The 22,019-nt window shown below is 39.5% G+C and overlaps 1 protein-coding gene across 2 annotated transcripts in view; it reads right to left on the bottom strand.

Moving 5' to 3' along the window:
• Positions 1 to 22,019, bottom strand: part of CUNH1orf21 (chromosome unknown C1orf21 homolog) — a 146,968-nt gene that overhangs the window by 14,550 nt on the left and 110,399 nt on the right. Inside the window, exons 3-6 of one of the 2 annotated variants that reach the window (XM_089678825.1) lie at positions 20,698 to 20,792; positions 15,910 to 15,986; positions 4,280 to 4,340; positions 3,986 to 4,043 (exon numbers count right to left, since the gene is read on the bottom strand). In XM_089678825.1, coding sequence (XP_089534951.1) covers positions 4,005 to 4,043; positions 4,280 to 4,340; positions 15,910 to 15,986; positions 20,698 to 20,792 — 272 coding nt within the window. In that variant the 3' untranslated portion in view covers positions 3,986 to 4,004. Of the gene's footprint in view, positions 1 to 3,981; positions 4,044 to 4,279; positions 4,341 to 15,909; positions 15,987 to 20,697; positions 20,793 to 22,019 lie in introns of both variants that reach the window. The other variant, XM_089678826.1, reaches the window with a different exon arrangement.

Raw genomic sequence — 22,019 nt, forward strand, 5'->3', positions numbered from 1 at the left:
AGTTTAATGAATACAAAATTATGATAATAGTGGTTCAAATAAACACAAATGTTAAATGAAAAGTGCTTTGTTATAATAAGTGCAAACAATTGCGTGCAACTGTGAAAGTCAATAAACAGAAAATTGTTCATATAATGGTAAATGTCTGACACCAATCAGAAAATAGTGTCGCATAGAGATCCTGCTGCACAGGTGATATCAAAAGGATTCCGTGTGATTTTACTCCATTAAATTCGTGCAGGGGGTTATGATAAAAAATGTGCACTCACCAGATGTGCATAATAAAAGCGCAATATATTGAATCATATGATGATTGTAAGGTCTGCCGGAAGCCCCCTTTAATGTGGATCAAGCAAGCAGCATAGGAAGAGGCTCCCTCCTCTGGATCTGGGACTGCTCTGCAGCTGTTCTCCGGATAGAGTCCTGGAAATTGTTTAGCTCGATACAGAGCCAAGAAAGATGGTGCCCATAGTGTATTAATTAAACTAATTTATTATGGTAAAATAAATGTGACGTCACGGCGTACGGCTCCTCCTTGATGTGTTTCGTGTGCATGCACATTATCAAAAGGGGTGTGTCTGTAATGCCGGATGTCAGTGGAAGGCCTTATATAGCCTGCAATGTGCATGAGCGGGCGCCATTTTTTTGAAGACAGAGGAGGAGGATGGCGACCATTTTAGGCTGGTCAGTCTCATGGTTTTTTAAAGCTCTGCTATTTGATGTTTCTCCACGTGGATGATACTGTTTTTTTTAACCACAATAAATTAATTTAATTACTACACTATGGGCACCTTCTTTCTTAGTTCTGTATCGAGCAAACAATTTCCAGGACACTATCCGCAGAACAGCTGCAGAGCAGTCCCAGATCCAGAGGAGGGAGTCTCTTCTTATGCTGCTTGCTTGGTCCACATTAAAGGGGGCTTCTGGCAGACCTTACAATCATCATATGATTCAATATATTGCGCTTTTATTATGTGCATCTGGTGAGTGTGCATTTTTTATCATAACCCCTGCACGAATTTAATGGAGTAAAATCACACGAAATCCTTTTGATATCACCTGTGCAACAGGATCTCTATGCGACACTATTTTCTGACTGGTGTCAGACTTTCACCATTATATGAACAATTTTCTGTTTATTGACTTTCACAGTTGCAGACATTTTTTGCGCTTATTATAATGTAGCACTTTTTATTTAACAATTGTGTTTATTTGAACCACAATTATTATTTTGTATTAATTTTTTTAGCACTGCACTTATTGTTTATATATGTGTGAGAATTGAAGTTGTCGCATTTTAAAATTTTACAATTGAGATAAATGTAGTTTTTAGGCTTTCCATGAATAATGTTTTTATGGATTACAGTTAGAGTGTATGTGTGGCCCTTTCTTTTAGTTAGGGATAGAGTATGTAAGGGTTAAAACCTCTCACTCATTTTTTTTTTTTTTCCCTTTCTGTGTTCCAATGGATAGATTGGCCTTCACTTCCTGTCCTGGAGGTGTAGTAGGAAGTAAGTTTCTCCAAAATAAAGGGGAATGACATGTTAGAAGGCTGTCAGAGAAACAAGTATCCACATTGGAGTCTCCTGTTCTGGTGACCACTAAAATGTTAAATATAGTTTTCAGCGATAGTGGTCACCAGGCAAATAAAGAGTGACTCTGCCCAGGAAAGGCACATACAACAAGAAAAAAAAAAATAACCTCACATCTGAAACAAAAATAGTTGTGTCTATATATACACTATAGTTATTTATTGCAACCACTTTTTGTGATCAAACGGGAGTGGGTACAGAAAAGTGAAGAGGGTTACAGAAAGATTGTATGGAAGCTGAAGCAGTACATTTAGCATTTGTTGTGGAATGTTTTTATTATTCAGGTGATTAATCAATTAGGGTGTTGCATTTGTTTTATTGAATCAGTGTATAGTGATGGGGGATAGTAGTTAAACAATAGTTTTAGAGTTGATGGTATGATGGTAAGGAGTGTCTTGTATTCACTATTGCTCAGCAAATACTTTCCACATAGTAAATGAGATAGATGTACGAACATGCAGTGACCTTGGCATATGGAGCACACCTGTGGTACAGGTATACAAGATTTTCTGCAGTGCACCCACCTCATGTGTCCATAGTCTTAAGCTGGCCATAGATGGGTAGAATTTCCAATGAAAATTCTTAGGAAAAGAATGTTCAAAGAAAGTTCATTTGTCTAATTATTTGTGAAGAAAATTTGAAGGAGCAGAATGGAATATTTTTCTCTAACAAATTTCCAACAGTGTATGTGGTCCATTCTTTCCAAAATCAAATGTTAAAAGCAAAACAAAATCTTTGAAACAACATTCAAATGTTCTGTGAATTTTAGTACAGATTTTCCCTAAGACCTCTCCTAAGAATTTTAATTTGAAACTCTATCCACCTACGTCCAGTTTTAGCCTGAATGAAAGTTGCAGAACCTCTATTTTGAGGTCTTTAGTGTTTATTGAGTCCCATGAGTAGAACTCCGGGAGCAAAAAATCCTGAACAGAAAACAGCCCAGAGTCTACCCTGCACTTATTTCCCCACTGGATTACACTTATTTTTTCAAGATTTAATTTACCTGTTTGCTTACATTCACACTTTACTGCATTTACCTGTCTGCACCATTTGAACATCTACAGGCATTTTCACATACAGAACTTGTGACAAAAAAATAAATTAATAAAATAAAATTGATTATTGAAAGTTTAAGCTTAGTGTTTTCTATATGGAACCGTACATTGCTGGTAGAATGGCACAGTTAACTCTTCAGCTGCTAATGCCCTGGAATCAGATGAACAGGCCCTCACATAATACCCAAAAGGTTTTCTTATTTTGCCATTACTGTGGGAATCAAAATCAGGTCTCTGGAATAATTCCGCTTCTGTTTATTGTGAATACTAAAATATCACAGTGCCATATAGGTAATGATATCAGTAATCATTTAATGCATTTGTGTAACAAAACCTGACCCTTAACGTTCTAACCAATATTACGTATTGCTTCCTTAGGGTTACACAGTCTCAAAGATCCATTGTACCCAATGGGAAAAGCTCAAATCATATTAGCTGCCATGTAATGTACATGGTAACTGTAGAAACAATGGTATGTCATGTCCACATGAATTTTCTATAGTCAACTTTGGACAGACCCCCATAACCCTGAGGAAGTTACAACTTTTCCCATGGGGCACAAAAAATACTACAACAATGCAAGAAAACAGGCAATAAATACTGTCAAAAAATGATCCTGTGACTGATCCCAGTGTCATTATTTGGGGAAGTTACAGAAAAGAAAGGACAGACAACAGTGGTGTCATGTGCTTACTGTTCCACTTCTAAAATCAGATGCAGACAACCCTGCAAGGTGAAAAATAGTTTTTTTTTTCTGTAATAAAAGCGCACAAAGAACATGAAACACAAATGTTTATTTTAGCAAAATAAAAATATATTATATATATATATATATATATAAAAAAGGGGGAAAGTAAACGGATGTGGACGCGACTGTGCAGCAAAACTGCAGGTTGAAATGTTACTAGAGTGTGATAAATGTTTTGTTTCAGAAAAAATAAAGAGCAGGAAGGGGGGATAGGTTTGGAAAGTACCCCCAGAACTTTCACCAAGCTACAAATCAACATTCAGCTCTGCCGCTTCTTTCTCAAACACAAAACTCACAGTGCAGGGCACTCTAACCATTCAATGGGCTAAAAGTATCTAAGTACTGGAAGCATTTAAATCTGGAAGCATTAAACTCTCTTACAATAATACGCCAGCTTCTTTCAGATGACAGTCAGGCATGATTGAAATAATTATAAGCATGTGCAAGGATACAGTATTGTAGTCCGATTTTAGTTCAGTAGTCCTCTTTGAACACTATATTTCAAGGATTTGCCATTTAGATCTTCTTTTCATACACTGTCCAGTAGAAAATATCCAGTGAGTAATACATCATAAAATATATTTACACACTATTCACAGGAGGTAGCATTCATGTAATGTCCTCCTCTTCTGAGCAATAATCTCGACCCTAACAAAAGAAAAGAAAATACATCATATATAAATATATACACTGACTAGATTTCGTGTATTATAATAGATATATACAAAGGATTAATCTCTAAAGACCACATTTAAGCATTAACTGTTCTGATTTAATGGTGACGGTGCATTTTGCCGCAAAAGCTGCCATTTTTATATCTGTAATGCTGAATAATTACCAAAGGAAACTGGTAAAGCTGGAGTTTGACAATCAAATTACGGTACCTTTTCAATTTTTTCATCCAACATTCTGAAAAACTCTTGTTGACTTTCAGAAATGTGTATGCTAAAAATGAAAAACAAAAGATATCAATGTTATATTTTATGTTTCTTTTATAAATTAAATGAGCAAAATAGTGACACAAAACCACATTTATCACATCAATGCAATCATTAAAAATAAATATTTTCTGAAATGTGGATATGTTTGAAATGGCAAACAAAGTGCAATAGCCGACACAATGGTGTGTATTGTTCTTACTGCTCTAGATTGAGAAAAGTCATTGGTTGCTGGGAAATGGTGCATACCACCATTATACTTTATATTATATGACCTCATTAGGGGCAGTGTTTTCACCCTAATCTGCTCTAATACCTTTTGCAGTGTGTTGGAGAAAAAGAACTCGGGTGCATTTTTCCCCAGTATGAGTGTTAAATAACTGGACCCTTTAAACACAATGAAAAATTATGCATTGCCAAATGTGCATGTGCACAAGTGTAAATAGACGCTAAGTGCATACACATCTATGCTTTTCTACAGGCAAGCAATACCCTGAAGAACGATGTGAGTGCTTGTAAGCTTTTATAGATAGTGGGGTATGGTTTTCTAAAGAAGTAGTGCATGTCCACTTTACAAAGTGAATTTTCACTTGGCTTAGTGCATGTAGTATAAGTTATCTTTGCAGAAAAGAACTCAAGTGCAAAAAAAAAATGGATTTGGACATGGATGCTTGGACATGATTGAATGATTTATGTCAGCAGAGCTTATCTTCATATACTAAGTTAAGAAAAAAATGCCACTGTAAAAAGTTACAAGGAAAATTCTCTTTGCTAGTTGAACAGCCTACACACATTTAGTTAATCAACTGTACTGTGTTTCTGGCTAAATTTTGAAAAGTAAATCGTATTTAGTCATGAGTTCCTAGTTTTACTGTATTCCTAAGGGACTAAAAGAATAATGGAGACCAAAGGTGAGGTGAGCACAGTAAATGGTTTCTGACACATGCAAAATAACATGGTGGGCATTTTATTGGGAGTGTAAAAAAAAACTCAAGTAGAAACAGATTGGAAAAAAAGAAAAAAAAAAAAAAATATATATATATTATACACACCTATTATACACACATATTGTGGACCTTTAGAATACAGTTTCTCATAGGACACTGAGGAGGAAGGGGAGTGGTGAAACCGCTTTTACCAGACTGCACTGGGAACCTCCTCCTCTTTGCAGTGCGGGAGCAGAGATGTGCATGTGGATCATCCATGGGGAGAGACTGAGACCTGGGGGCGGAGCAACCCAGGGCAGCACAGCACAGCACAGACCAGTACAATCACATCTGTACCAATGCCACAGGGAGAACGGAGCATCCTCTCACCCTTTACTTCCCACCACTGATTACGGGAAGCTGTGTAGTGGAATAACATCCTTAATGAATGTCTTCAACTTATAAGCCGACCTCAATGCTCTGTTTAATTTGGCAACTATGTGGCAAATGAAGTTTAATGTTGATAAATGTAAGGTTATGCACTTGGGGGTTAAGAATATGCATGCATCATACATACTAGGGGGAGTACAACTGGGGGAATCAATGGTGGAGAAGGATCTGGGAGTTCTGGTAGATCACATGCTTAATAACGGCATGCAATGCCAAGCTGCGGTTTCTAAAGTGAGTAAAATACTCTCTTGTATTAAAAGAGGTATAGACTCCAGAGAGAGAGAGAGATATCACATTACCCCTGTACAAATCATTAGTAATACTTCATCTGGATTATGCAGTTTAGTTTTGGGCACCTATTCACAAAAAGAATTTGAGGAACTGGAGAAAGTACAGAGAAGGGCAACCAAACTGATAAGAGGCATGGAGGAGCTCAGCTATTAGGAAAGATTAGAGGAACTGAATTTATTCTCTCTTGAGAAGAGGAGATTAAGGGGGGATATGATCAACATGTATAAATACATGAATGGTTCATATAGTGAATTCGGTGTAGAGCTATTCACGCTGAGATCATTACAGAGGACAAGGGGGCACTCTTTACGTCTGGAGGAAGAGAAATGTAATCTCCAAACACGGAAAGGTTTCTTCACAGTGAGAGCTGTGAAAATGTGGCATAGACTTCCTCAAGAGTTGGTTCTGGCTAGCTCAATGGATTGCTTTAAAAAGGCCTGGATTCTTTCTTAGATATACAGAATATAACTGGATACTAACATTTATAGGTAGAATTGATCCAGGGAATATCCGATTGCCTCAGGGGATCAGGAAGAAATTTTTTTCCCTGCAGGAGCAAATTCGATCATGCTTTGCTGTTTTTTTGCCATCCTCTGGATCAACTGTGGGTATAGGATTATAACTTTTTTTTTTTTTTTTTTAATGTTTGAACTGGATGGACATTTGTCTTTTTTTCGGCCAGACTAACTATGTAATTCTGTGGAGAGAAAGAGGCCCCCCCCCCCCTTCTACAGTGAGCGTTTACAGCCACACCACAGGGACTGGTGAGAGGGCTCACTGCCCATTGTTCACACTGCTAGTAGGGACTGAGTTACTGAAGACAAGATAGTAGGTATACTACACCTATACAGCACTTGTACCACATCTATATTGCACCTTTACTACACTGTATGCTAGTTTAATAAAACTGTTGGTAAATGCACTAATGCTTCTTAAGGGGCTCCAATGATAGCTGGCAGAAAAACAACATAAAGGACTGCCCCTCCTGTAAAACCATCCTGTATGTTCCCTTTGTTCCTTTCACCCATTTCCTTCATTTTTATGGACAGTTGGACTAGGCCCTGCATAGTCACCATTAATGCACTTTGGCAGTATAGTTCCTGTGTTCAGTAAACCAAGCTTTATTACTGTTCACTGCTGCACTTTAGGTGACCTTGCTACTGGTTATGCTGATCTAGATACCACGTGTCATCTTATACCTAGTCCTTATTACTAATCATCCTGCACACTAAATTTTGTTGTTACCATTAATCTATTTCCATGCTTACTTCATTATCACCCATACCAGGTGACAATGGGCTCCATTCACAAAACCAGATCACATGCGGTATGTAGGTATCCAGACACATTGTCCCTAAATACTGCATGCGATCTTGAAACTGTCACTTCACTATACTGTTCTGCATCATTTACCGCTGACAGCTGAATATAAACAAAAGAATTTCTGGCAAAATAAACAGTATTTGCCCCCCCCCCCCCAAGTCCATACCAGGCTCTTTGGTTATGGTATGGATTTTGAGGGGAACCCCCATGCCCCCTTCCCTGAACCATACCAGACCACATGCCCTCAACATAGTTTGTGCATGTTGATGGGGACAAGGGCTTCTTCTCCACAACTCTGGCTGGTGGTTCGGGGGGGGGGGGGGGAGGGTCTGTGGGCAGGGGGCTTATTGGTATCTGGAAGCCTTCTTTAACAAGGGGGCCCCCAGCCCCCCCATGTGAAGGAATATAAGGTACTTGGAACCCTTAGTAGAGTGTAGTGTATAAGAAAAAAAAACAAAGTAGGCATTTTTTTGACAAGTCCTTTATTAAAAGAACAAAAAAAAAAATGTCCCCCAGTGTAGATCCATCGTCAATCATAATGCCCGCCACCACTGGCGACCTGGGAAAAAAAAAAAACCTCCACTCCCAGCGAAGGCTACCGCTGTCTGACAACTCCGCCACCTCCAGCTGCTGAATAAACTAAGGGGCGGTGCCACCCAATGACGTCACATGGTGGCACCACCCCTTGTGACATCATTGACCCAGCATGCCCCCAGTTGGCATCACAAGGGGGCGGTGCCACCTGGTAACATCACCGGGTGGCACTACCTCTTAGTTTATTTAGCGACGGGAGGAGGCAGGACAGGATCTGGGGGCCCCCTTTTTAAAGGGGACTTCCAGATTCCAATAACCCATAGACCCCCACAACCCTGGCAAGTGGTTGTGGGGAATAGGCCCATGTCCTCATCAACATGGAGACAAGGTGCTTGGGGGGGAGCAGACCCCCCTCTGCCCCAAAGCACCCCTCCATGTTGAGGGCAAGTGGCCTGGTATGGTTCAGGAGAGGGGTGCTCATTCATTCCCCCTTCCCTTTCCTGACCTGCCGGGCTCCATGATAAGGGTCTGGTATGGATTTGGGGGGACCCCACTCCATTTAAAAGAAAAAAAACTTTTGGTGTGGGGGTTTCCCTCAAAATCCATACCAGACCTGAAGGGCCTGGTATGGATTGGGAGGAACCCGAAGCCATTTCTTTCCTTAATTTTTCATTATCGGTAATTCCTTTTTTTTTTTCATTTACAGTCAGCTGTCAGTGGAGAACCCTGCTGACAGCTGACGATGCATTGATTGTTAAGGACACGGCGGCCACCCACTCTTTAACAACCATGACAGTTACTGGTTGTTAAGGATGCCAGTGGCTGCCCAATCCTTAACATGGTAAATTACGTTTTCACTACTAAAATACTGCATGACTTCATAAAATAACTCATGCAGTATTTTAGTAGTGTTTAGTGAAGTTCAAAACATTTTTTTAAAAACTGTGTGCGATATCTTACCGCATATTCTGATACGGTAAGATACCGCATTGTGAATGGAGCCCAATATGTTAAGTTTGTCTGTGCTAATTGGTTAAGTGCCTGTTTTCTTTGATATAGTACTATAGTACTAAAGTAATAATGCACGTAAACAACTGAATCAAGTAAAATAAAGAGAATTCAAGGTAGTGTTTACTGATGCTTATTAAACATCTGTGTTTTTTCAGATGATGTTACAAATAGGTAAGAGCAGCACTACATTTATTTTAATATAACCTCTTAGAACACTTTGCTGCAATCTATAAATGTTTAATCCCAGAATCCATATACAATTCTTTTGATTTCAGGGGGAAAACAAAAATAAAAACATCCCTTTGCTGTGGTTAAGTAAGATTGGCTCGCTCTGTTCTTCTGTTTTGCAGTTACATTCAGTCAAGATTTTTTTTTTTCACTTTGGTTGTGCTTGACTTTATGCCACAGTTCATGGACAATCATACTGATGCCACTGAAAACCAGAAAACACACAATGCTGCAGATGATGCTTCTGCACTCCAGGGAAAAACAATTCACACAATATAAAAGAATTCTAATTTTATCATTTTCTTCATTATCACTCTCCCTGCCCAGTGAGGTCTATTATGAGTAATACAACACCCCAATATAAAATTATTATTTTATGGTCTTCATCATGAGTTTTCTCCCCAAGCGGAAACCATTATGTTGGTGCCATTGTGGTGCTATACCACAGAGAAATATTTCATTAAATTGTTGTGTTTTTGTCTTTTGCACTGTTATAGGTGATTATGATGTTACTGTACTGCTGCATGTCATGAAAGAATGTATGTAACATATTCAAAAGGAACTAATATAGTGCTAACCACAAAACCAAACCAATAAATCAGTTTTATATACAGAACATAAATATGTTCTGTATATAAATTAACACAAAAACATTGGTTTAAAAAAGGGAAATTTCATTTATAACAGAGGGAACAAAAGGTTTAACAATGATATTATTAATAATAAAATATAAAGGTAATTATAATTGTTCATAAGTGGGAAAATATATGTATCGCAATTAAAGTAGCAATTTAAAAATGTTGGTTTGACTTTTTAAATAGTAAAAACAAAGTATAAAGTATTTAAAATTGGAAAAGAAATTGGTTTTTTTTTAAATATTTTTAAAAAAGCGAATGTTACAGCACAAGACCAAAGGGGTTTTCAACCTGGGATTATTTAGTGTTATAGTGTATTGAGCAAATTAAGATGCATAATCGCACTTGATATAGAAACATTTTAAGTAAATACAAATTCATATTTCTGTTCACTATAATACTATGTGCAACTTTACGTAAAGCATACGACTCTAGGATAAAATAAGTATATATAATGATGCATTGTGCCATTCAAACCAAAGGTGTAATTTGTGTCCCCACAAACTATGTGGGTACTAAGTGTATCCACAATAAAGAAAACTCAATAAAAATGAAGGATGAGGAACTATGGATATGAAATATACATTTATATGCGCACATAAAGGCGTCATCTATGACTCTGGGGCTATGAAAATATGTATGCAAACAATGATGGAAAATAAATTAAAGGTAAAAAAAAAAATACAAATATATATAAATCAGAAATGTTAGATACACTGCTTATTGAGAATAAGAAAAGCATGACTGGAACACGGGAGGAGGAGTATTGGAATTAGAAGATAGTGTTCATTTCCAGGTCCTCATTGAGACCCTTGGGCGAACGGCTATTGAGTTTAAATACAGTGCATCCAGAAAGTAGTTACAGCGCTTAACTTTTGCCACATTTTGTTTTGTTACAGCCTTATTCCAAATGGATTAAATTCATTTTTTCCTCAACATTCTACAAACAATACCACTTAATGAAAACGTGAAAGAAGTTTGTTTTTAAATCTTTGCAATTTATTAAAAATAAAAAAATGAAAAAAAACCCATATGTACATAAGTATTCTCACAGCCTTTGCCATGACACTCAAAGTTGAGCTCTGGTGCATCCTATTACCACTGATCATCCATAAGATATTTCCACAACTTGATTGGAGTCCACCTGTGGGAAATTCAGTTGATTGGACATGATTAGGAAAGGCATAAACCTGTCTATATAAGGTCCCACAGTTAACAGTGCATGTAACTGCACAAATCAAACCATGAAGTCCAAGGAATTGTCCGTAGGCCTCCAAGACAGGATTGTATCAAGGTATAGATCTGGGGAAGGGTACAGAAAAGTTTCTGCAGTATTGAATGTCCCAATGAGCACAGTGGCCTCCATCATCCATAAATGGAACAAATTTGGAACCACCAGGAATCTTCCTAGAGCAGGCTGCCCAGCCAAAATGAGTGATCGAAGGAGAAGGGCCTAAGCCAGGGAGGTAACCAAGCACCCCATGGTCACTCTGAAAGAGCCCCAGCATTTCTCTGTGGAGAGAGGAGAACCTTCCAGAAGAATAACCATGGCTGCAGCACTCAGGCCTGTATGGTAGAGTGGCCAGATTGAAGCCACTCCTCAGTAAAAGGCAAATGGCAGCCCACCTGGAGTTTGCCAAAAGGCACCTGAGGGACTGTCAGACCACGAAAAACAAAACTCTCTGGTCTGATGAAACAAAGATTAAACTCTTTGGCCTGAATGCCAGGCGTCATGTCCGGAGGAAACCAGGCACCGCTCACCACCTGGCCAATACCATCCCTACAGTGAAGCATGGTGGTGGCAGCATCATGCTGCGGGGATGTTTTTCAGTGGCAGGAACAAGCAGACTAGTCAGGATCGAAGGAAAGATGAGTGCAGCAATGTACAGAGACATCCTTGATGAAAACCTGTTCCAGAGCGCTCTAGACCTTGGACTGGGGCGACGGTTCATCTTTCAACAGGACAACGACCCTAAGCACACAGCCCACATAACAAAGGAGTGGCTATGGGCCAACTCTGTGACTATCCTGGAGTGGCCCAGACTTCAACCCGATTGAACATCTCAGGAGAGATCTGAAAATGGCTGTGCACCGACGCTCCCCATCCAACCTGATGGAGTTTGAGAGATGGCGTTTGATGGGGTTTGAGAGGAAATTGCCCAAAAAGAGGTGTGCCAAGCTTTTAGCATCATACTCAAAACAACTTGAGGCTGTAACTGGTGCTAAAGGTGCTTCAACAAAGTGTTGCGCAAAGACTGTGAATACTTATGTACATGTGATTTTTATCGACTTTTTTAATTTCTTATAAATTGCACATTTCAAAACAAACCTCTTTCACGATGTCATTATGAGGTATTGTTTGTAGAATGTTGAGGAAAAAAATTAATTTATTCCATTTTGGAAAAGGGCTGTAACATAAAATGTGGCAAAAGTCAAGCGCTGTGAATACGTTCTGGATACACTGTATCCAATAAGTTTCTTGTGCACAAAATTTTTTTGAATCTCTCTCCTTCTGAGTTGGATATTGATCGAATAGCTGTTACTCGGAACAAAGAGGGATTCCGATCACGATGGGAAGAAAAATGCCGTGGAATGCTTAAAGCTTCTTCTGTGTTCTCCAAACCTGGTGGGAAGTGTGAACTCCAACCCAGCTCTCTGCATGCCTTTCTGCAGCGGTTTGACATCTGAGCAGCTCCTGCACTGATGGGATTCCACCCAACGGCTCCACACTACATACCATTTCCTTTGGACATTTGTGAGTGCATTACTATGTATTTTGTGAATAAAAATTCTGCTACACTATTGGCGGCTTGGCACCTCATCCTCTCATCCCTTTCTCTTTTACAGTGCATGGGTTCCCAGCCCATTCCAAGAGGCAGCCTGGTTTCCACTGGCATTGGTAGCCAAAAAGAGTTTAACTGGTTCACTTGTTTATTTAGCCTATGGGACTTTTAAATGTACTTTACTGCATTTTATTTGTGTGTTAATGTATGAGGACTCGTTTTATGCTCAACATTTCATTACATGCCAGCTGGTGGTTGATACTATAATAGTCTCCCATACACTGTCCAATCTGATTGTCAAAAACGTTGTATACAAAGTGTGGCACCGAGTGAATTTTTTTTAATTTATAAAACAGACTTTCAAAAACCTGGTCTCATTACCATTCAAAGCAGCAACCCCCAAAATGTTTACCCCATCCCCTTCTAGATAATTCCCCAATTAAAAAAAAAAAAAAAATCCCTAAATACTTACCTCTGTGGTCACATAAGGCACCAGACCCGAATTGTTCTTTAATTTGGATTGCAGAGTTGAAGGGTCTTTCTTTGGGTGTCTACATCACGGTTTTACATACTTCACAGGGGCTGTCCATCGGAGGGGTCCTCACTGGTTCTAAAAACTCCATTGACAACATGACGTAAAAAAAAAAGGGGGATGGCAAGTAGACCAGTTAGCACTGTGTCTAGACTGCATCAGTGGATCATCGGTCATCACTCCTGGAAGAGGCACTGAGATATGATGGTGTATTCAGGTGAGTAAGAAACTACCTTGATTTTTGGAAGAAATAAAGGGAACAGTGGTGACAGGGTTGGGGTTGGTGACACGTGAGGGAATGAGGGAACTTTAGAACTTGCCCAGAGATTGACTTCTTTACATGTCAAGTGACACATGACTATCACAGAAAAAATTAAGTTGTTCAATATGTGGGCTCTGATTGGTTGTCTTCCTTCCCTTTTTGGCTAGTCATATAACACGTAGATTCTTTTCATCTTATAGAGCTGATTCACACCCCAAAAACACACTCCAGATTCATTCTGGATGCGCTTCTGCATGTGAGATTTTAATACATTTTTTATGCGTTCTGGTGCGTTTTTGTTTTTTTTTATGCATTTACAGATGTATTCCATATGCTTTTTTTCTGTTTTTCTCCCTATACTGGGGTCTGATGCATTTTTGATGCATTCTGGTGTGTTTGTTTTCTGCTATACACAGGTTTATTATAGCTATCATAGCCATCTGCTACATTTAAATTTCTGGTTTATGTAGCCCCTACATAAGAAGTAGTAGTCCACAAAATGGGCAAAAGTAAAGATTGAAGATTCAGGCATCTGTGTATCTCTTTTCCCCAGTGACTCCACACTAAAGTCAATTTGCCAAGCCTTATTGGTTCTTATTACAGACCCTCCTCTGCCTTAAAGACATACATTTCATCTCGCTTCTATTGGTTGGACACAGAAACAGTAAACATTGCTATACATTGGAACTTTGAAGTTCAGGGACATAAATAGGGAAAATAATTATGAAAGCACGAAGAGTATATTTGCACCTTGCAATGGCTGTAGAAGCTATTACGGATAGAGATTGCATTCTAAATTTTTTAAGGCAAATGGTCTCCTGATGCAGCTGCCAGGAGTGGATAAAACTGGTAGGGTTTGCTTGGTGCTGCATGGATTGGACATGGTCTTTAATAGCTTTTTTTTTTTTAATGAAGAGATTTTTTTCAATGAAGTACTTGAAATACAGCACAGACTGACATTGTGTGGATGGCTGGCTCCTGGTTTTCATTTACAGCATGGTGGTTGTTGATTTAAAGACATATGCATTTAGTTTTATCCACTTAAATAAGCTATTCTGATACACAGCATGTAAGGTTGGTTTGGCTATAGTTTTATCTGATGGTATAGGAGACTTGGCCTTTTGCCCCATACATTTCAAGCTATTCATCTGTAGACAGATAACTATGTTTGGAGTAATCACTTGGGTATTTAAAGACACCTTTCTTTCAATCTGCATTTGTTTACTCAAAGAAGTTGTCCTGACACATAAGGGGTTTATTTACTAAAGCTGGAGAGTCCAAAATCAGACTCCCTTCTGCATAGAAACCAATCGGCTTCTAACCTCAGCTTGTTCAATGAAGCTTTGGCAATGAAACCTGGAAGCTGATTGGTTTCTATGCAGAAGGGAGTCTGATTTTGGACTCTCCAGCTTTAGTAAATAAACCCCATAGGGTTTGATTTACCATAGGCAAATAGGCATCTTCACAAATTTCCATTTTGCAGGGGAGTTTTCCTTAATTTTGTGAATGTGGTGAAAATTCACCTTGCAAAAAATACCCATTCATAAGCAAAGAATATATTTTTAAAAAATGGTTTTTGCTTGCACATTATTGGATGACTGAAGCCAGCAGAGCTTTACCTCTTTCACTAAAATAAATTAAAAATGACTTGCAAAGTAAACTGCCTATTTGCTTTTAGCAAATCAACCACACAGTATGCAAGCCTGGCTTACCTACTGTACACTTTTGATAGTATACAAGATTTGGCTATGTGTATTGCATTTTTCAATATGTCCATTTGCAAACTTATTATGTTTGAAGGACTCACTTCCCATACTTTTTGGCAGGTTCCTTCTGTGAATAGGGGGGACGTTTGCTGTGTGGCATTTGGATAAATCATATACTGTATAACTAAATCAGATTTTGTTTGCACATGCACTCTATGTGAAGTGGATATAATGAACATCTATTTTTTTTATATATGAATGGTGCATTAAAGTTGAACTCTGGGAAAGTAAAAAAATCTTCTTTGCAGCAGGACTGCCCCTGCACTGCAAGGGTTAAATGCTCATTTAGGTCTAGGGGACTGCAAAAAAAAAAAAAGCTTTACTTACCCGATGCTCCACTTCCATATGCTCCCTCCAGGCTTAAAGCCTAATCCCAGCAATCTCTCCTTCCCTATTCCTGGTGGTCAGATGCCCTTTGATATCATCAAGAATAATGTAAAGTTCCTAGTCCTGCACTGGACTTGAGGGTGTCAAGGAGCAATCTATTGCCAGATAGTAGAGGATATATTCCACTCCACACTTTTTGAGTAAACTCACTTTGGATCCAGAGCCTCAGATCTATTCTTTTCTTGAAAAATATTCACGAAACATCAGTGAACCAGATAGTAGGGGAAATATGGCCATGATAGGTGAATGTTTCCAACTCCTATGCTAAATTGGGTTCTAGGTGCAAGCAACGTTTTGCAGGTGCTCTTAAAATCCTTGGGTAAAAAAGGTTAATGGACAAATATTTGTCTAGCTTTTAAATTCATTTGTTTTAACAGATAGTAATTGGCAGTAAAATGCTCAACCATAATCAGTAGTTTCATAAAAGGAGAATTTGATGGAAACTTACTTTATTCGATGTGGATACCCTGCTCCTTGCGCTTCGTTATTGTTTTTAGGAGGAATATTATGAGTGGCACTTTTCTCCTGAAAAAAATTATAGGAATAAAAAATTTAAATACAAATGTTAAAGTTTACCTACATCTATGTAAGGCTTATTAATTATAGAGACCCTGTCATTTAAAAAAAAAAAAAAAAATCCAAAAAACGACAGGTTCCTGCAATGACCTTCTTTTAGCCAGTTTTTCCCTACATTCCACTCTTCCAGGGCTACAACCTGCATTAGACATTTTAGCATTCAACAAAAGTTTCAAATACCTGGTTCTTTCCTCCAACACCTACATCACACTGTGATGTAGGGATTGAAGGATGGAAATTGAAACCACATGCAGTGGAAGACAACAGAAACTGACACCACAGAAGTGACAAAAACTGCAGGTTGCATTGCAGGGCATGCCACTGTGAAAAATAAAAGGTCTTAAAATGGTTGTAAACCTTCACATATACCCAGTGAAGTGAATAGCCCCAGCTGATGAAACAAATCCTCCTGCATAGGTTTTACTTGTCTATCTACAGTCTTCTGTTTTGTACGTCCCTTCAAAAGGGCTGCTCTTAGATAAAATTCTTCTGCAATTGGCAGTATCACAGAGATGGGAGCAGGGAGCCGCAGTTAGAGGTGAAAGGGACACCGCCCCAAACACACAGCACATAGGCGCTACAGTGGGGCAAAAAAGTATTTAGTCAGCCACCAATTGTGCAAGTTCTCCCACTTAAAAAGATGAGAGAGGCCTGTAATTGGCATCGTAGGTAGACCTCAACTATGAGAGACAAAATGAGAAAAAAAAAAACAGACAATCACATTGGCTGATTTATTTGCAAATTATGGTGGAAAATAAGTATTTGGTCACCTACAAACAAGCAAGATTTCTGTTTCTCACATACCTGTACCTTCTTCTTTAAGAGGCTCCTCTGTCCTGCACTCATTACCTGTATCAATGACACCTGTTTGAGGTTGTGGACAGGTGTCTTTTATACTGATAACAAGTTCAAACAGTCACACTCCAAACTCCACTATGGTGAAGACCAAAGAGCTGTCGAAGGACACCAGAAACAAAATTGTAGACCTGCACCAGGCTGGGAAGACTGAATCTGCAATAGGCAAGCAGCTTGGTGTGAACAAATCAACTGTGGGAGCAATAATTAGAAAATGGAAGACATACAAGACCACTGATAATCTCCCTCGATCTGGGGCTCCATGCAAGATCTCACCCCGTGGGGTCAAAATGATCACAAGAACGGTGAGCAGAAATCCCAGGACCACATGGGGGGACCTAGTGAATGACCTGCAGAGAGCTGGGACCAACGTAACAAAGGCTACCATCAGTAACACACTACGCCGCCAGGGACTTAGATCCTGCAGTGCCAGACGTGTCCCCCTGCTTAAGCCAGTACATGTCCGGGCCCGTCTGAAGTTTGCTTGAGAGCATTTGGATGATCCAGAAGAGGATTGGGAGAATGTCATATGGTCAGATGAAACCAAAATAGAACTGTTTGGTAGAAACACAACTCCTCGTGTTTGGAGGAGAGAGAATGCTGAGTTGCATCCAAAGAACACCATACCTACTGTGAAGCATGGGGGTGGCAACATCATGCTTTGGGGCTGTTTTTCCGCAAAGGGACCAGGACGACTGATCCATGTACAGGACAGAATGAATGGGGCCATGTATCATGAGATTTTGAGTGCAAACCTCCTTCCATCAGCAAGGGCATTGAAGATGAAACGTGGCTGGGTCTTCCAACATGACAAGGATCCCAAACATACCGCCCGGGCAACGAAGGAGTGGCTTCGTAAGAAGCATTTCAAGGTCCTGGAGTGGCCTAGCCAGTCTCCAGATCTCAACCCTATAGAAAACCTTTGGAGAGAGTTGAAAGTCCATGTTGCCCAGCGACAGCCCCAAAACATCACTGCTCTAGAGGAGATCTGCATGGAGGAATGGGCCAACATACCAGCAACAGTGTGTGCCAACCTTGTGAAGACTTACAGGAAACGTTTGACCTCTGTCATTGCAAACAAAGGATATATAACAAAGTAATGAGATGAACTTTTGATATTGACCAAATACTTATTTTCCACCATAATTTGCAAATAAATTCTTTCCAAATCAGCCAATGTGATTGTCTGGATTTTTTTTTCTCATTTTGTCTCTCATAGTTGAGGTCTACCTATGATGCCAATTACAGGCCTCTCATCTTTTTAAGTGGGAGAACTTGCACAATTGGTGGCTGACTAAATACTTTTTTGCCCCACTGTATGTTGTGAAAAGACAAGCTAGTCTGCTGAGCTCTTCCCCCCCCCCCCCCCCCACACAAATACATCTCATGTGTCGGGAAAACTTGTCAGAAGTGACGCATGCTGATAACAGAGGAATGAAGCACCAGGAAGAAATGACACTTAGAGCTTTGCAGAGAGACAACCAAACACTATAGATATCTGTGCTTTGTTCAAATTTCATGACTGAGGTTTACAACCAATTTAAACAGGGCCCATAACCTTTTGTCCTTAAACATGGGACATTACTGCTTTCAAAATAACCCTTTTAGCTTTAGGAATGTTTTCATAAAAAGTGCAAAAAGGGCACCTGCCCTCAACCCACCAGCAACTTTTTGAAAGTGTACAAAGTGTCTTTCCCTAGAAAGCCAAGCATTCCCTGGATTAAAGGGCATCACAGATGGCCTTCCTTACAGTAATTCGAGGCATTTTCTGAACCTTTGGCAGAGTAGGGATGGCAGCTTGTGTCCATCCTGAGTACCTAAAAACTCTGCAATCCATATGTTTAAAATGCTGAGCAGTGATGGGCCGAACAGCCCTTGTGTTCAGTTCGTGGCCAAAAGTTCAAACCTAATGAACGTTTGACTGCGAACTTCGAACTCAATGCAAGCCTATGGGACTTGAACTTATAAATTCAAAAGTGCCCATTTTGAAGTCTTGTATGCAAGTTATTGGCCATAAAAGGGGTATGGGGACTCAGGTACTGCCCTGAGGGACATTAATCAGCGGGGAACAAAAAGTACCATTTTTAAAGGGGCAGTTATTTTTCATTGCTTAACCACATGCCCTCCAGAGGATTTACCCCCTTTCCTAACCAGGCAATTGTTTGCAATACGACGCTGCGTTGACTGACAATTACGCGGTCATGCAACACTGCACCCAAATTAAATTTGTCCTTTTTACCACAAATAGAGTTTTGCTTTGATAGTATTTGATCGCCTCTGCGATTTTTATTTTTTGAGCTGTAAACAAAAAAAGACCAGCAATTTTAAAAAAAAAATAAATAAATTTTGACTTTTTTCTATAAAACATCCCGTAAAAAAATTTTAAAAATCAAATCTCATCATGAATTTAGGCCAAAATGTATTCTGCTACATGTCCTTTCTAAAAAAAAAAAAAAATTCCAATACATGTAAATCTATTGGTTTATGTGAAAATTATAGCATCTACAAATGGTGGTATTTATACTGGAATTTTGTTTTATAGCGGGACTGCGGTGGGCATTCTGACACTAACTGCCACTGACAACCCCAGTGACACTGATACAGTGATCAGTGCTAAAAAAAAAAGCATTGACACTGTACTAATGACACTGGAAAGGAAGTGGTTAACAACTGGGGCGATCAAAGGGTTAACTGTGTACTGTTTTACTATGTGTGCTGTAAGTATGCTGCTTTATATTGAATAATGTATAGATGCTAATGTATAGAACCTGCTACAGGACTGACATGACATTTTTTTCGTTAATTACATTTTTATTTACAATTTTTATATATATATATATATATATATATATATATATATATATATATATATATGTGTATATGTATGTGGGGTCCCCCCCTAATACTTTAGGCCTGGTAGGACTTTTAAGGGGAACCCCACCTCCCAAAAATGGGGGGAAAGTGCATGGGGTTCCCCCCAAAAGCCTTACCCAAGCCTTAGCCCTTGATCTACGCACCCCCCCCCCCCCTTGCCACGCCATGTGCCCTCGGCATTGGGTGGTGGCCTCTTCCTCAGAACCCTAGCCCAGTGGTTGTGGGGGTCTGTGGGCAGGGGGCTCATTAGCATGATGGTACCCCTTTAAATAAGGGAGCACCCTGATGCTGCCCCCCCTTGTGAATGAGTAAGGTGTACCCATTTACTAAACGGTTAAATGCAGAAAAAATAAAAAGACACCAGACTTTTGAAAAATTCCTTTAATTGAGAGAACCCCCCCCCCCCCAAAAAAAGAGGTTTTTGACAAATGGTTCCATCGTTGTAATCCATCATCAATCACGACGTACAGATTTGTCCTGACAATGCCGACTCACCGAGTTTAAAAGAAACCTGATGCCCACCAACCCGTCTGCACCTATTGAGCACTCGCTGCAATCTGACATTTGCGGGTCAGATATAAACAATTGGGCGGAGGTAGTGGTGATGTCACCAGTAGCTCCACCCAATTGTGCTGTGATTGGCAAAAGCATTGCATCTGACCTATGGTCAGGTGCTTCATTTTGGCCAATCATGGTGAGAGCACAGTGCATTGTAGGGCGTGGCAAACACACAAACTGCTGATGTTAGAGTCGAACTTGTGTTCGACTCAAACATCAAGCCCATCTCTAATGCTGAGGAAGCGTGCTCACAAATGTGATGTGCCCTGAATTCCCTTACATTTTTACATGACCATTTTAGTAAACATACTACTGGGTGGGCTCAATATTTTCAGATTATAAAAGAAAGCCAGATTTAATAATTACCACCTACCAGGTTTTCTTGGTTCCTGGTTACTATTTTCTGTTCCTCTTCCTCCCCATTTTTCATGTACTTGACTTCTTCAACTGGTTTGAATCTGTATTCGTCTGCAAGAAAATTTCAAATGTATTCAAACCATATCCACATTGATTTTATATTAAACTGCTCAGAGTGAAATCCACAGAGCATTGTTAACTTTCCCTCATTAACTTTCCTCCAGTTAGCCATATTGGAAACAAATGTGGAAATCCCCTTGTCAATTAATTTTCATGACACAGGCATTATACCGTAGACCACATCATTATACACTGCTGTTCCAATAACAACATATACTGCTCTCCTCTGGTCAGCAGGTCGGTGGAGTATTTCTAGTGAAGTGGCAGGTGGGCCCTTTACCAGTCTACTTTATTGGGGGTTCAATAAAAGTAATGAGTGCAATTAACGTGACAGCTCTCTAATTATATAGTTTATGTTATTTGACAGATACAAGATCGTTGATGTTGAAATCAACTTTGGTTTGCAATTGCTGCCAAGGAAGGAAGGATTATTTCTACTATTAGAAGTTGTGCCTACTTGACAAAAAGTGCAGAGATAACTCTCATATGTGGCAAAAAAAAACCGTGGCAAACCCTACTCTACCCAAAGTGAAGAAAAAAATATGGGGTTTAGATATACTTAAAAGGCAGCCTTTTTCAACCAGAGTGTCAAGATTCCCCTGGGTGCCTTCGGGTTTCTTCAGGGGGGCCTTGACAAAATTTCTAAAAATGTCCAAAAAATTGTATACAAGCCAGCCAGTAGATCTGAACTGCCTTAGTTACACAAAGCCACCAGTTTTCTTTGTGCATTATTACTACCTTCCAGCCGCTGGCCTCCTAGCAACCAATGATGTAATCAGTTGACATGGAGGTTTTTGGGTGCTTGCACAGTATCTTTGTTTGCCCCTCCCCTGTCCCTCTTCTTCAGCACTTGGGTCACATTAGCTAAGTGAGGGAGAGAAACTGAAGGAGAAGAGAAATACTGAAGTATTAGTAGCAGTGTGCAAAGGCATATTTGCTTTGGAAGAGTAATGTGTGTGGATGTTGCTGCATTATGTGAAACTATTAGTTGAATTTTTTACATTTTAGAATGGGGTGCCTCGAGATTGAGCAGAATTTAAAGGGTGCCTTACTGAAAAAAGGTTGAGAAACACTGCTTTAAGGCATATGTTGTGGGTACCAGGACTGTAGTATATTTGTGCAGCATACAGTATATAGTGAGTATGATCTTTTTAACCAGGCCATTTTAGGCTGCAACCAGTGTTCAGTGTAATATGATCGTGTGCACTTCTCACACAT

The sequence above is a fragment of the Staurois parvus genome, unplaced genomic scaffold (genome assembly GCF_062004578.1).
Source record: "Staurois parvus isolate SC_StPar_1 unplaced genomic scaffold, SC_StPar_1.0 ptg000210l, whole genome shotgun sequence".
NCBI classification, from domain to species: domain Eukaryota; kingdom Metazoa; phylum Chordata; class Amphibia; order Anura; family Ranidae; genus Staurois; species Staurois parvus.